This window comes from Anthonomus grandis, chromosome 2 (genome assembly GCF_022605725.1).
Source record: "Anthonomus grandis grandis chromosome 2, icAntGran1.3, whole genome shotgun sequence".
NCBI lineage: Eukaryota > Metazoa > Arthropoda > Insecta > Coleoptera > Curculionidae > Anthonomus > Anthonomus grandis.
The window spans coordinates 36,262,569-36,275,585 of NC_065547.1; the positions used below are offsets into that span (position 1 = coordinate 36,262,569).

General features: G+C 32.1%; 1 protein-coding gene across 3 annotated transcripts in view; it reads right to left on the reverse strand.

Annotated features, from left to right (window-relative positions):
• LOC126746900 (inaD-like protein) overlaps positions 1-13,017 on the reverse strand; it is a 226,928-nt gene that overhangs the window by 56,668 nt on the left and 157,243 nt on the right. For all 3 annotated transcript variants that reach the window (XM_050455323.1, XM_050455332.1, XM_050455314.1), the window contains exon 21: positions 8,529-8,623. In XM_050455323.1, the coding sequence (XP_050311280.1) occupies positions 8,529-8,623 (95 nt within the window). The remainder of the gene's footprint in view (positions 1-8,528; positions 8,624-13,017) is intronic.

Below are 13,017 nucleotides of genomic sequence, written 5' to 3' on the forward strand. Positions count from 1 at the left end.
ATCTTATATAATATACTATATATATAATATAACCTTTATAAGATATGTAAAACTGGGAACTCTTAAGAACAGTATAAATTAACGGATTGTATTCAGCCATGCTCAATATTAAGTGAGAGCTGCCAGTGATTATAGCATATGATTATACGAAATTACTAAATTCTTTAATAAACCAATTTATTCCCAAGCAAAATCATAGGAGTATTTCTAGCCAAACTAAAAAAACATAAAAAATGTTATAAAAAAATCAGTGTTTAACAAGAATTTCTTTTAAGTACTATACTTATCGGCTAAAACCAAATATTTTGTGTAATAAAAATTGATAGCTATTTCCTAGCTTTTAAGCCTAACCTACTATAATATAAGCAACCAACAAATAATATAATAACCTACAATAATAAGCTACAATATAACGCCATTACAATAACTCCCACTTCGTAATAAACCAATGCATAGCAAATTAAATGTTGTACCACATTCGAGTTGGAGGATTCGTATTTGTCATTATTGTTATTCTGGATGTGAAAGGAATTTTCATCTAATTATTGGGCAACACGAGTTTCTCTAATTATTTGGTTTAATTCTCGATTCATAAACTGCTATTTGGCAATTGCTGTTTCCGTTGAACTCGATATATTTGACTTTAGTAAGCTAAAATGCAAACTGAAACAGTCCATATAATCTAATAAATTAGTCAGCAGTCCATTAAAACATTCCTTTAAAATAATGTAATATCACATTTTTGTTTGAAAATAGAATAATATTATTTCTAACAGTATCATGAAATTTATAGTCTTCCCACTAATCTAACACAAACATTTTTTTTTTTTAGAAAAAATTAAAAAACATTTATTTTAACGTAAATTTTTTTGTTAGATTATATTCTTAAATCTTTAACGCATTTATTATCAATAAAAAAGTTATTTAATTCCCTTTAGATTTTACTTTTTTTTAAAGTGGGCTATTCTAAACGATACGGTTTGAAATTTTAGAAATAACAATATATTGAATGCTTTGTAGGAAACAACGAGCTTTGGTAAGTGGCGTAAAATATCCAACGAGTTCTAAGAATGTGAAATCCATTACACATAATTTTGCAAAATTAATATTATTTTAAAGCGGGTATACTTAGAAGATACAAACACTGATCCATCTTGATTAACTTGAAATATCTGTTGAGTCAGTTATTAGTAATAATACAGAATATGAGTTATTAACTAAGCTGTTTCAGTAAAATGGAGTTTCTTCATGTTGTGCACAAAATGTAATTATTTCAAATGTCAGGTTTTCAGGTCCATATGAACAATGAACAATGATCAATGAACAATGAACTTATTTTTAAGCCTGCCACATACTAAGTAACACAATTACTTTATACTTTCCACAAAACAGGTCCCAAAGACATTCTGCAGAACTATAGGCCGATTGCCCTGACAAACAATATTAGTAAATTTATCGAGAAATGCATAAACCTAAGGTTGACTGAATTAATAAGTGAAAATAAATTATTGAACTATGGTTAATATGGACTTTATGCTAGAAATTGTGGAACTGAAGACGCACTTGTTAGTCAAAATCAAAGTCAAAGTCAAAATATACTTTATTTTCTAAGTTTACAAACTTATGCAAAAAGCTTTCTAATCCTAGAATTTATAATACTAGTATTTATTTAGTTATACAGGATACAGGACAAAAACAGAATACAGAATCGACTTTGATTGTATATAGAAGCATATTTTATATAATCAAAGAAAAAACCAAAAAAGAAGAAAAGAAAAGGCGAAAACCAACATAAAACAAGAATAATAAAAAAAATTAAATAAATCTGATCAACAGATATATAATTAATTTTAAATATTAAAATGAGTCGTTAAAATACTCTTCAATGCTGTAGTAAGCTTTTGGTAAGATTAATTTCTTTAGTTCTCTCCTAAACTTTTTAAGGTCTGTTACAGTCCTAATCGAAAAAGGAACATGATTAAATATTTTACGACTAATAAATATAAGAGAGTTTCTCGTAAGTGAGGAGGTGGGGATTGGAAGAGACAAGTTGCCCACTTGACGAGTATTATGATTGGTGCAGGATGGTGGACTTACGGACTTAAGTATGAGTGTTGCAGTTTCCAATATAAAGAGTGAGAAACTGTTAAAATTCTTTCAGCTACAAAAAGAGGTTTACAAAAGACTCTCAGACCAACACCACACAGATACCTTAATGCTTTTTTCTGAATTCTGAGCACAAACCCCAAAATGGCAACTCATAACGGATATGAGAGTCTATTATGGCAAAATAAACTGAACGAGCAAACAACCCCCTCCAACTCATGCCTGGCTGCAAAACAACCAGAAGAAAGTTTAGCAGCGAGGCCCAAAATGTGGTTGTCAAACCTTAAACTCTCATCAATGAAGAGGCCGAGAAATCGACAATAATCCGTACCATGTAGTGGGCTCTGCTCATCAAACAAAAAACCATCTACATTACACTTAAAGCCCAGAACAAAAGTCTTATCAACATTAAACTACTTTTTGATTTTTGTTATGTCACAGAATAGTAGTATCATCAGCAAACTGAACCACTAGTCCATGCAGTGACAGAGAGCTTAAGTCATTAACGTATAATAGAAATAAAATAGGACCTAACACTGACCCTTGAGGTACACCACATTTAAGATGTGCTATCCCTAATGAAAAACCAGATGCAACCACCCTCTGGGTGCGGCCAGACAGGTATGACTTCAACCACCCAAAGCCACTCCCCTAAATCCGTAAAAATCAAGCTTTGACAGCAGTATTCCATGATCCACACAATCGAAGGCCTTGGACAGATCACAGAACACCGCTGCTGCAGCCTCCTTGGAGTTCATAGATAGATACACACTCTTCAAGAATCTGGAAATGGCATCCTGCGTGCCCTTAGATGACTGAAATCCATACTGATTAGGGGACAGCACATTGTATTTGGTCAAAAAAGAGACAATTCTCTTTTTTGCAACCCTCTTAAGAACCTTGGAGAGGGTAGACAAAATTGATATGGAACGGAAGTTAAAGCTGCCACCCTTATGAAGAGGGATAATCATAGCTTCCTTTAAACATGATGGGAGCTCGCCCTGAAGAAATGACTGATTGATTGCCCAAACCAAAATACTTAAAGCGCTCGCAGGTACAAGTGACAGCAGACGTGAAGAGATACCATCGGAACCCGAAGACCTATAATTCTTCAAGCACTGAATTGTTTCAAGGACCTCAGTGGCATCTACAGGATGGAAAAAGAATGATTGGTTGATAGCATTCCGATTAAGATACTGCAATGGATAGCCGTCACTGGGAACTGCTTCCAATAACTTTTCAGCAATATTAAAAAAATAGTCATTGAAATCATTGGGCCCCAAGTCCGATTCAACCAACCGCCGACGAGAAGACTGCCTACATTCGTTAATGATTAACCAACTTTCCTTCTGTCTGTTACCGGACGAATCTTAGCGCTCATTGTAATACAGTTCCTTTCTGACTTTTATCAGATGCCTATAAATTTTCCGATAATCCTGAAAATAAGACCTGATGAATTGATTGTCAATGGATTTGCGAAGTCCTGGTAAGCATCGCAAATTTTGGGCAGATGTTTTTAGTCCCGCGGTGATCCATGGTTTTCGTCTCTTGGATTTAAGTCTAACCAAGGGAAAGCAGATATTTATTTTATCACGTAATGTATAATAAAAGGAAAAAAATGGTTGTGGAGCAGCCCGAATTGTATTCCAGTTAACGGACGAAATGCATTGAGAAAATAAATTCAAATTGTTCCCACTAAACACTATCCCAATGCGGCGGCCAGATTTGTTTTTAAAGTCATCAGGGAATTGGACATACACCCCCTCGTGATCCGATATATCCACTGAGTGCACTGAACAGGTAACACCGTCCAAATTACTGCAGAAATAATCAATAGTGGTCGATGAAGAGGACGAAATAGGAGTGGGTGCATTAACATACATGGTAAGTGCAAATGATTTGAAGATTCCATCAAGAGAAATTCTTTGCGGTAAGGAAACCTCTAAATAATTAATATTAAAATCTCCAGCCAAGATAACACGCGAGTGAATAGGGAGCTGGGACAGAAGACAATCTAACCTATCAAGAAACACAGTGATATCCCCAGAGGGCGGGCGGTATATACAAATAACGTACATATTAAACAATTTACAAAAACACACCGAACACTCAAAAACCCGTTCAACTGAGGCATCACCAAACTTATCAACAGTACAGAAAAAGTTTTGAAAATGTCTCCTAATTAGAACAGCAGAGAGTTTTGTCTATAATAAATTAACAGTAGTACATACTCATCAATACAAAAACATTCATTAGGTCTAAGCCAATGTTTTATTAATATAACAATGTCAGGAAAATTAAAATTAGCAAGTAGAAGTTCAAGCTCATCCACCTTATTCCGAAGGGATTGAATATTTAATAAAAATGCACTACAATGCTTTAATTTTGATATTGCAGTTGAATGAAAGGGAGCTTCAACTATAAAAAAGAGTCAGAACCAGTCACACGCTCAGACGCAGTTCCCACGCTTTCGACAAAATTAGGTGATCTATTAGTTCTAGATGCTTAGAATTATATAGTGGGTTTAGAAAATATTTTTTATGTGGCCATGTAATATACAAGCCAAATCAGCAAAATGATTAGCATAATTGCATTCAAGTATTCGACTTAGGTCAATGTTGTTTTTATGGAAAGCTTTATATAATGACAGATTACTATTATATACAACACTGCAACTTGGTCCAAAACAAGGGCTTGTCATAACGAGGAAAGTAGTGTTTTTACAGGGAATGATAAAATCGTTAATAATAGATGTAGGAGAATATGTTCCGTTCAACCACAAGTTAGCACAATGAATCACATTTTCACGGGTTTTAATACTCAAAGACCGTGTATGATTATAGTTTTAGACTTATTTAATTTTAGACATCCGTTAGTCATTATCTGTTCTTAGATTAAAATTAATGTACTTAAATATAACTGCCTTAGGGGTTTTTCATCGGAAATTTCCTGCTCTTGAAATTTCCAAAATATCGACAGAAATATCTTCTTTATTTCATATTTAATTGTTTATAACTTTTACAATTCGATGAACATATCTACTTTTCTAGCACAATGTTCAAGGCTTTTGACACTGTGTGACACCGCATCTTGCTGGAGAGGTTCGAACAAAAACCAACTCACCAAAGATTTTTTAAATTATCTCAATAACCGAATACAGCAAGTTAAGATTGTTGACTTCTTGAGCATCCATTCCTTGTGAGATATGGCAGTTTTGGGATCTATATTATTGTTCACACTGTATATTGATGCATATTTTCTGCTTTACCTCTTGATACTATGGTTTGCTAGGCTGATGACAGAATCACAGACATAAATATTAAAAGGAATAAACTCTTCACAAAAACAGAACAGATAATATTATTGAAAAGTGCCTGGATTTCAGTTTGCTATCTCTTAATGTTAATAAATGTTATATGTTATGCTATGACTAAAACTGGCTTCCCCACTGACTCCCATGATTTTAATCGAATCAATTAAAATCCATGAAAATGATTGAGATAATAGGGTCTGTAATTGTAATGCAAAAATTAGTGTAATGATCAAAATGAAATATCTTGGTGTATTTTGACAATCACTTAAAATAGGACTGCCATATAGAATATGTCTGCAATAGACTATGCAAATTTATTCATAAATTCTATATTTTAAGGTAAAGTATATCAACAAGTAGCATAATGTGAATCGGTGCTCACTTACGGCATATGTATTTGAGGTGCAGCTACCAGCTCTAACTTACCTCTTGAAATAACACGAAAAACGCAGTTGAAAATGATTTTATTCAAAAGTATTAACTTATTTCAAGACTTTAAAGTGCTCAACATTTATAAGCTCTATACAGGGTGTTTCAGAACTATGGGATCAATTTTCTGGGGGTTGTTCAGTGCAACAGAAGAATCCATTTGAGTATAGGAACCCATGTGAAATGCGTCACTACGCCACTACGGCCCTAAGACGCGTTAAAATTTATAAAAAACATTAATTACCTAAAAAGGATCTGCTGCATTTATTTTTACCTTTTGTACATGATACCATAACAACAATTGTTTAAAATGTTCCACTAAACATTAGACAGCAAATGTGGTTTCAGCATGCTGGAGTGCCGGCTCACTTTGCTGTACAAGTACGCGAGTATTTGGCTCAGCGGTTTGGGCACCGTTGGATTGTCAAAGGTGGAGCAATTTCTTGGCCTCCTAGGTCACCCGATTTAACTCTTATATATCTATATAATAATAAACTCATAAACTAATGAGTTTTTCTTGTGGGGACATGTAAAGTCGTTAGTCTACGAAACTTCAGTAGAATCAGAGCTAGACTTGATTGGACGAATAACAGCAGCATTTGAAATCATTCAAAACGAGGATCACATTTTTAGTGTAGTCCGCCGAAATCATGTGCGGCGTTTAAATCGGTGTTTTGAGGTTGGAGGAAGACATTTTGAACAATTGTTGTGATGGTATGGTACTCAAATGGATTCTACTCTTGCACTGAACAACCCTTAGAAGTTTGATCCCATAGTTCTGAAACACCCTGTATAACAGCCGTCATCAGATTGCTATATAACGAAAAACTTAGTCAATCATTAAATGAGTCTACAGTAATAAGCTCTATACAGAAACAGTCGATGCAAATCCCTACTGTGGGATTTTTTCCAGTTCCAAGAAGTCTGCTGTTTACTGTTCCCAAAATATATAATGCCCTGCCGCAACATCTAAACAACAAAATTTGCCCAAAAATTAACAGAAATGGAAACAATTGATTGTTGTGAAATTTAGGAGAATGTTTTGAAAAACTTAGTTTAATGCTTAATAGGCGGTTTTTTATAGTATTTTTTTTAGACATTGGTAGTATCAGTGTTAATGTATTTACATATATTATTATTGTTTAGATGCAAGCATAAATCATTGGTAAAATTAACTGTGCATCTATGCATCCAAAATGTGTATTTATTTTTTACCTACTTTTTGAAATAAATTTTCTTATTATTATTATTCTCAGTTTGAGCCTGGTTCAATATGATAGTTGCCCGCTTGCACTAACAATGTTAAATTTATTTTATTCACAAATTTGCCTCGTTCCAGGACCCTAAATTCTTTTCTTCATATTTTTCAGAAAACGACCAACATAAATTTAACCTAAAAATAACTTTTTTAAACTGAACGGTGTAATCTCTAGAGTGATTACACCAATCGAAAGAAAAACTTCTTGTAAACAAATAAGGATATACTTTCATATTTGGTATTATGTTAGAGTCTTCAACACTTAATTTTTAGTGTTTTTTTAAATTATTGCGAAAAATATCCATTCCTTACATACATCCATAGTTTTAGATAAAGAAATACTAGTACAAAAAGGATAGTATATATATTTAGAATTTACATTTCTATACTCGTAAAGCCGTTTTCCTCGCCTATTTTACTTTTTCCATTTTGCTTGTCACGTTGTTGATCGTCTGATTTGAATATATTTGATGATAAACAGGATGGTCCTCTGGGAACTGCACCAATGAATTATAAGAAAGCAATAAATGTGTCATTGGAGGACACAACTAAAATATTTTGAAATTTTTCGGCATTTCTGGTTATATCGAATTTAGGTTAAATTATATAGAATATCTCTATATATTTTTAGAGTTTATATAAAAATTTAATATATGTTATGTATAATATTTTGTACCTTACTAACTTACCGTTACCTAAGTCAAGTGGCTTTCATGGCTTAATTTTCTTTTTTCTACTATCTATTTTAGTAGTATTGGTACAGCATTTGATAAATAGTATTATAGGTTGATTAAGCAAGTACAAAAATAGATCTGAAATAATGGCCAAAAGTACTTTTTTATTAAACCTCCTATTTTATTATACTTTGGAGTAAAAATAAAGATGATCTTATAGGATAGCTTATAAGCTTATAACTATCTTCATAATTTGTAATTTTCAAATTACTATTTTGACAGTAATTGTTTTATTATGTTTGTGATGATTTGATCAAAGATTTTTTTTAATTAACTTTTTTAACTTTGTTTAATGTGGCTCCTATGGAAGTAGAATATTCCTATACAATTGGCTTTGAAGATGGCATTATTTTTACAATTTTTTTTACCAAAGCACCTATTTTTTCCTTCCTAATAAAAAAATGTATTTGAAATTTAATAATTATTAACAATTATGTATTATTAAGAATATTAAGCCAATTTACAATAGAAAATAGGGTCAGATATTATTAAAGCAGTTCGTTTCGTAGGCAAAATTAAAATCTTGTTTAATTTTAACAAATAGATCAAATGTCTTGTGCCGAAACATCAGACAGATGTCAAAAAACAATTACGTCATACAAAAAGTATATTCTCTTACAAGTTCTGTCAACTATTTCAACAAGAGCGCATGCGTGAACTCTACATATTGTTATAATAATTAGCCTACCTCAAAACAATAACTTTGAAAACAGGTCCTGTTAAGCTTTTAATGATGGCGGAAGCGTTGAGATGACACCGTCCGTGAAGCACTACACCATTAACCTATAAGAGAAAAAAGGTACAAACCTGTCAGTGACACAGCTCAGAAAAAAATTCATAAATTTTCGGTCATTTTTGGTGTTCACGCTCGAGTGAAAAAAAACTAACGTGTACCTCAATCAGGTGTTATCGCGGTACTAATAAGCCCGGATAATAAAGTAAATAGAATTAAATTATCGCTTATTAGGAGGATTGTAAAACGTGACTTATCGGTGCATGGAGGCAAGATAGTTTTGTGTTCATATCAAGCCTAGGCTTTTGACTGCAAAAGCTAAAAATAAAATATTCGGAATCTTTATACAGTTTAGATTCCACACGCCCACATAAATCTGAAAAAAACTTTTAAATATTTAGTTTTCTTTTGATATATTACACTCAGTGTAAAGAGTTTTTATATGAAAGCTTAAACAAAGATATATCGTAGTTTTGTTATGTAATCGTTATGATAGTAGTATTATAAACACTTTAGATTATTCCACTAGTAGAGAAATTTATCGTCCGGCACCACTACAATAGGCAAAAAAAGGATAGCGGAAAAAAAGGACTAGCCAATTAGTTTTTACCCAAACACTTATTAAATTAGCGGACGTCTCGACAACCAGATTGTGTCTTTCTCAAGATGACTATGTGTCTACTTCAGACATGTTACAGTGAATTTAGATTACAAATTTTTTACTGTGCATTGGAATGGCAAATTAGCTGCAAATTGTTCGTAGCTATGCCAAACTATACAGCCATTCAAAATTCATAATATTTCAATGGGACCAATGCTTTTTTACTTGTTTTGAAAGACTTTAACCACGTTTCGATTAGGCTTTTAGATTCATTTAAATCGGTCGGATACCACATATTCGCATCGGAAACTGTGATGAAATAGATTTTCAGTTTTTCGGTTAATTAAATGTTTGATTCTAATTCCTTCTTTAAAAAAGTTGGACTAGAAAGGGTTTTTTGAACTGAAAAATTAGACGCAAAGGAAGAGTTCAAATTTGTTAAAGAGTTGATTAGCAAGGAAGACAAACGTGCTCAATGACCACCGAAAATTATATCCGCTCTTAGAATGCAGTACATTACGCAAATTTTGAGATACATAATGCAGGCTAACGCAGTACAGCGTATTACTTTATAAAATACAGATATTTCAGAATAATTTGATCATTAGAAAAGTTGCATTTAAGAATAACATTATTTTTTACGAAAAATATTGATATAGGTAGGAAACAGCCTTACATATTCTGTCGTCCTAGTAAAAAATACTGTATCTAAGATTTTTATCGATATTAAGATTTTTATATTTTTGGATTCTGCGCTTTTCTATTTGTCGTCAACGTAATTAAAAAAAATCGATTTTTGAATTTAAAAAAATAAAAAATAGTAATTTTGCACGTTCTTATATTTTTGATTCTTATAGATTTGCACGTATCTAGTAAATTCAATAGTTTAAACACAGTTTTTCTTTAAATGTCAATAATACTTGAAATAAAGACAGTATCCATAAAAGATACGGTGTTTATATCATGGAAAGCTCACATTTGTATGCTTTCGCCAAAAGTGTACCTTCAGTACGGTATTTGTATCAAGGAACGAATCTGTTTTTTTATTTGATGCATGCCTCGCGTGTGGTTTCTATGCAAGAAATAGGTGCTTTGCTTGTCTCTCTGGACAACTATTTTATTCGTGCTTCTATCATGGATGCAGGGGTAGAAGGATGGCATTACAAGCTATGCAAAATAATCATCTATTACAACAAGTAACTAGAAATGGTTTAAATGACTCCAGTTTAATAAAGTGCGAAATTTTAGATTTTGAAGTTGATCCAGAAAATCTTGACGTCCCAGAAAATAAAAACTACACAACAGGAGAAAAGTCAGAAAGATCTCGGATACTAGAATCAGAAATCTCATCAAAAATCTCATAAATTTTTTATGTTTTAGATATTGAAAATCACACGACAGGGAAAAAAACTATATAATATATAATAAAAATATATAATAAATAACTGTTAAGGATTTTTTCATATTAAGATACGTTACTCGAAAATAGCGAATAATATATGGAATTAGATACTTCCAATACGAAGAAAAAAGAAGCAATAAAAAGAAATAATATGTAGTAAGCAAAAGTAAACTTAATAATAAAAAGAGGATTTGTCTGTACCAAAGGAACTGTTAAAGTAAGATTGGCCAATCACTTGGCCAAGTTACTGGGCTAACAATTTTACAGGGCAAAAAAAATTTTAAATCACTACGATGGTAGATGTAGACGGGTAGAAAGTTTCTTTTCGACAACTTTTGGATAAGCTGACAATAACACAATTGGATGATTTTGGTCCGTTGTCATATAAACGTGGTTCTTATAAAAAAGGATCGTGAACTTATTAAAAGCCATATTAATAAATATTTACAATGTATATGCCACTAGGGAAAAGAACATGCATTAAATAAATTATATTTGCCCAATGACATTAAATTACCAGTATGCTGTCTGCTTTTAAAATATATGATCATAATATGAAAGTATTTTATAAACTTTATAGAATGGTAATTATAGAGATGAAAAATACACATGGAAAAGGGCTTAAAAGAAAATCGTAAGGCATGCGAGTTCTACGGTTTTAAATGCAGTCTAAAATTGCACAAAACACAATTCTATATATCGCACTATCAATGGAAAAGTAACATATCTCAAAAAAATCAAAACTGAGATTTTTATGGGGTTTGCTCCAAAAGACGATAATTTACTAAATGAAAAAGTAACACATCCGAAAAAAGGGCGGGAAATATTAAAAAATGTAAATGTATTTATTTGCGCTAATACAGATCTCATTAAACCTAAATACCTATATTTAAAGGAAAATAGTGAAAGAAAGAACTGCACACAAGCCTATTATTTTGACATTAACAATGAAAAAATTCGAGTTTGCAAGAAGTTTTTTATGAGCACTTTAAACATTGGTGATACTACCATTCGAACGGCTCTTAAAAAAACCAGTGATAAAAAAATTGTTAGCAGTGATCTACGTGGTATACACGGAAATCATAAAAAACTGGACCCTGCATTAAAATCCGGCGTAAGAAAACATATTGGGTCATTGCCCACAGTAGAATCTCATTATTTGCGACAACAGCAAGAACCTTTATAGAAGGAAGTCTAATACTTGCGACGCTATACCGTGACTATAAACGTGAATGTGAAGAGGCAAACAAACCTTTTGTCAAGCCGTGCATTTATGAACAAATCTTTAACTTTGAATACAATATTGGATGGCACCAACCAAAAAAGACCAATGCAGTACCTGCGAAAGGAATGCCAATTATTCTTCTGAAGAAAAAGTTCAGCTTCAAAGTGAATACGACAAACACGTTAATGACAAAAATAAAGCTCGACAAGAAAAAGAGATGTGTCAAATGCCTTACAAGATTCAACTAAAGTTGTAGCTGTCTATGATTTACAGTCCGTCCTTATCACACCTTGCTCTCAAGTCTCAGACTTTTATTACAAAAAAAAATTGGCGACATACAAGTTCACAATTTTTAATATTGGTAGCAAAGAGGGTTCATGCTACGTTTGGTCAGACAATATTGCAAAGCGCGGTGCAAATGAAATTGGAAGTTGTATTCTGCAATTCCTAGAAAGAAACTGCCAAGAAAAACATGTTACTTTTTATTCTGACAACTGCGCCGGGCAGAATAAAAATAAGTACATTGCTAGTTTGTATTTATATGCAACCAGTTTCCTCGAAATTCAATCAATAACGCATAAATTTTTGGTAACAGGTCATACACAAAATGAAGGCGATAGTATGCACTCATGCATTGAAAAAAAAAACGTTTGTTAAAAGGATTGATCTTCAAAAATTATCTACTGATATAGGTTTAAATCTTAGCACTGATACTGATAAAATAAAGGTTAAGTGGACCGATATAAAGGTAATTATGACAAATAAGGGTATACCTGATAGTTTGTTCTTTAAATACGAATATGGAGATGATGTTCCGTACAGCGAAATATAAGTTCGAAATAACGTTTCTTTAAGATCAAGCAAACGAAAAACTAAAATTGACAGAAAATTTAGTGGCAAATTGTCGCCAGCTTATTAGTGAGTAAAAATTTATATTTTGTATTTTTTTTTCGCAAAGGGATGTTCTGTATTACTTTCTAAAATGTTATTTGTATTACCTTGAATAAACATTTTGTTTATTTCTTTTTTTTTTTAATTTTTGACAATTTGCCTTTTTTATGTTAGTTTTCTTAGGTTATCACAGCTAAGGTTATTACAAACAGCACCACATCTCAAAAATATCTGTACTTACTCCAACTTTATTTCAAATTCTAAATAATCTGTTTGACGTAATACCTACCTTTTTGAATATTTATTTTGAGTATAAATATTAAAA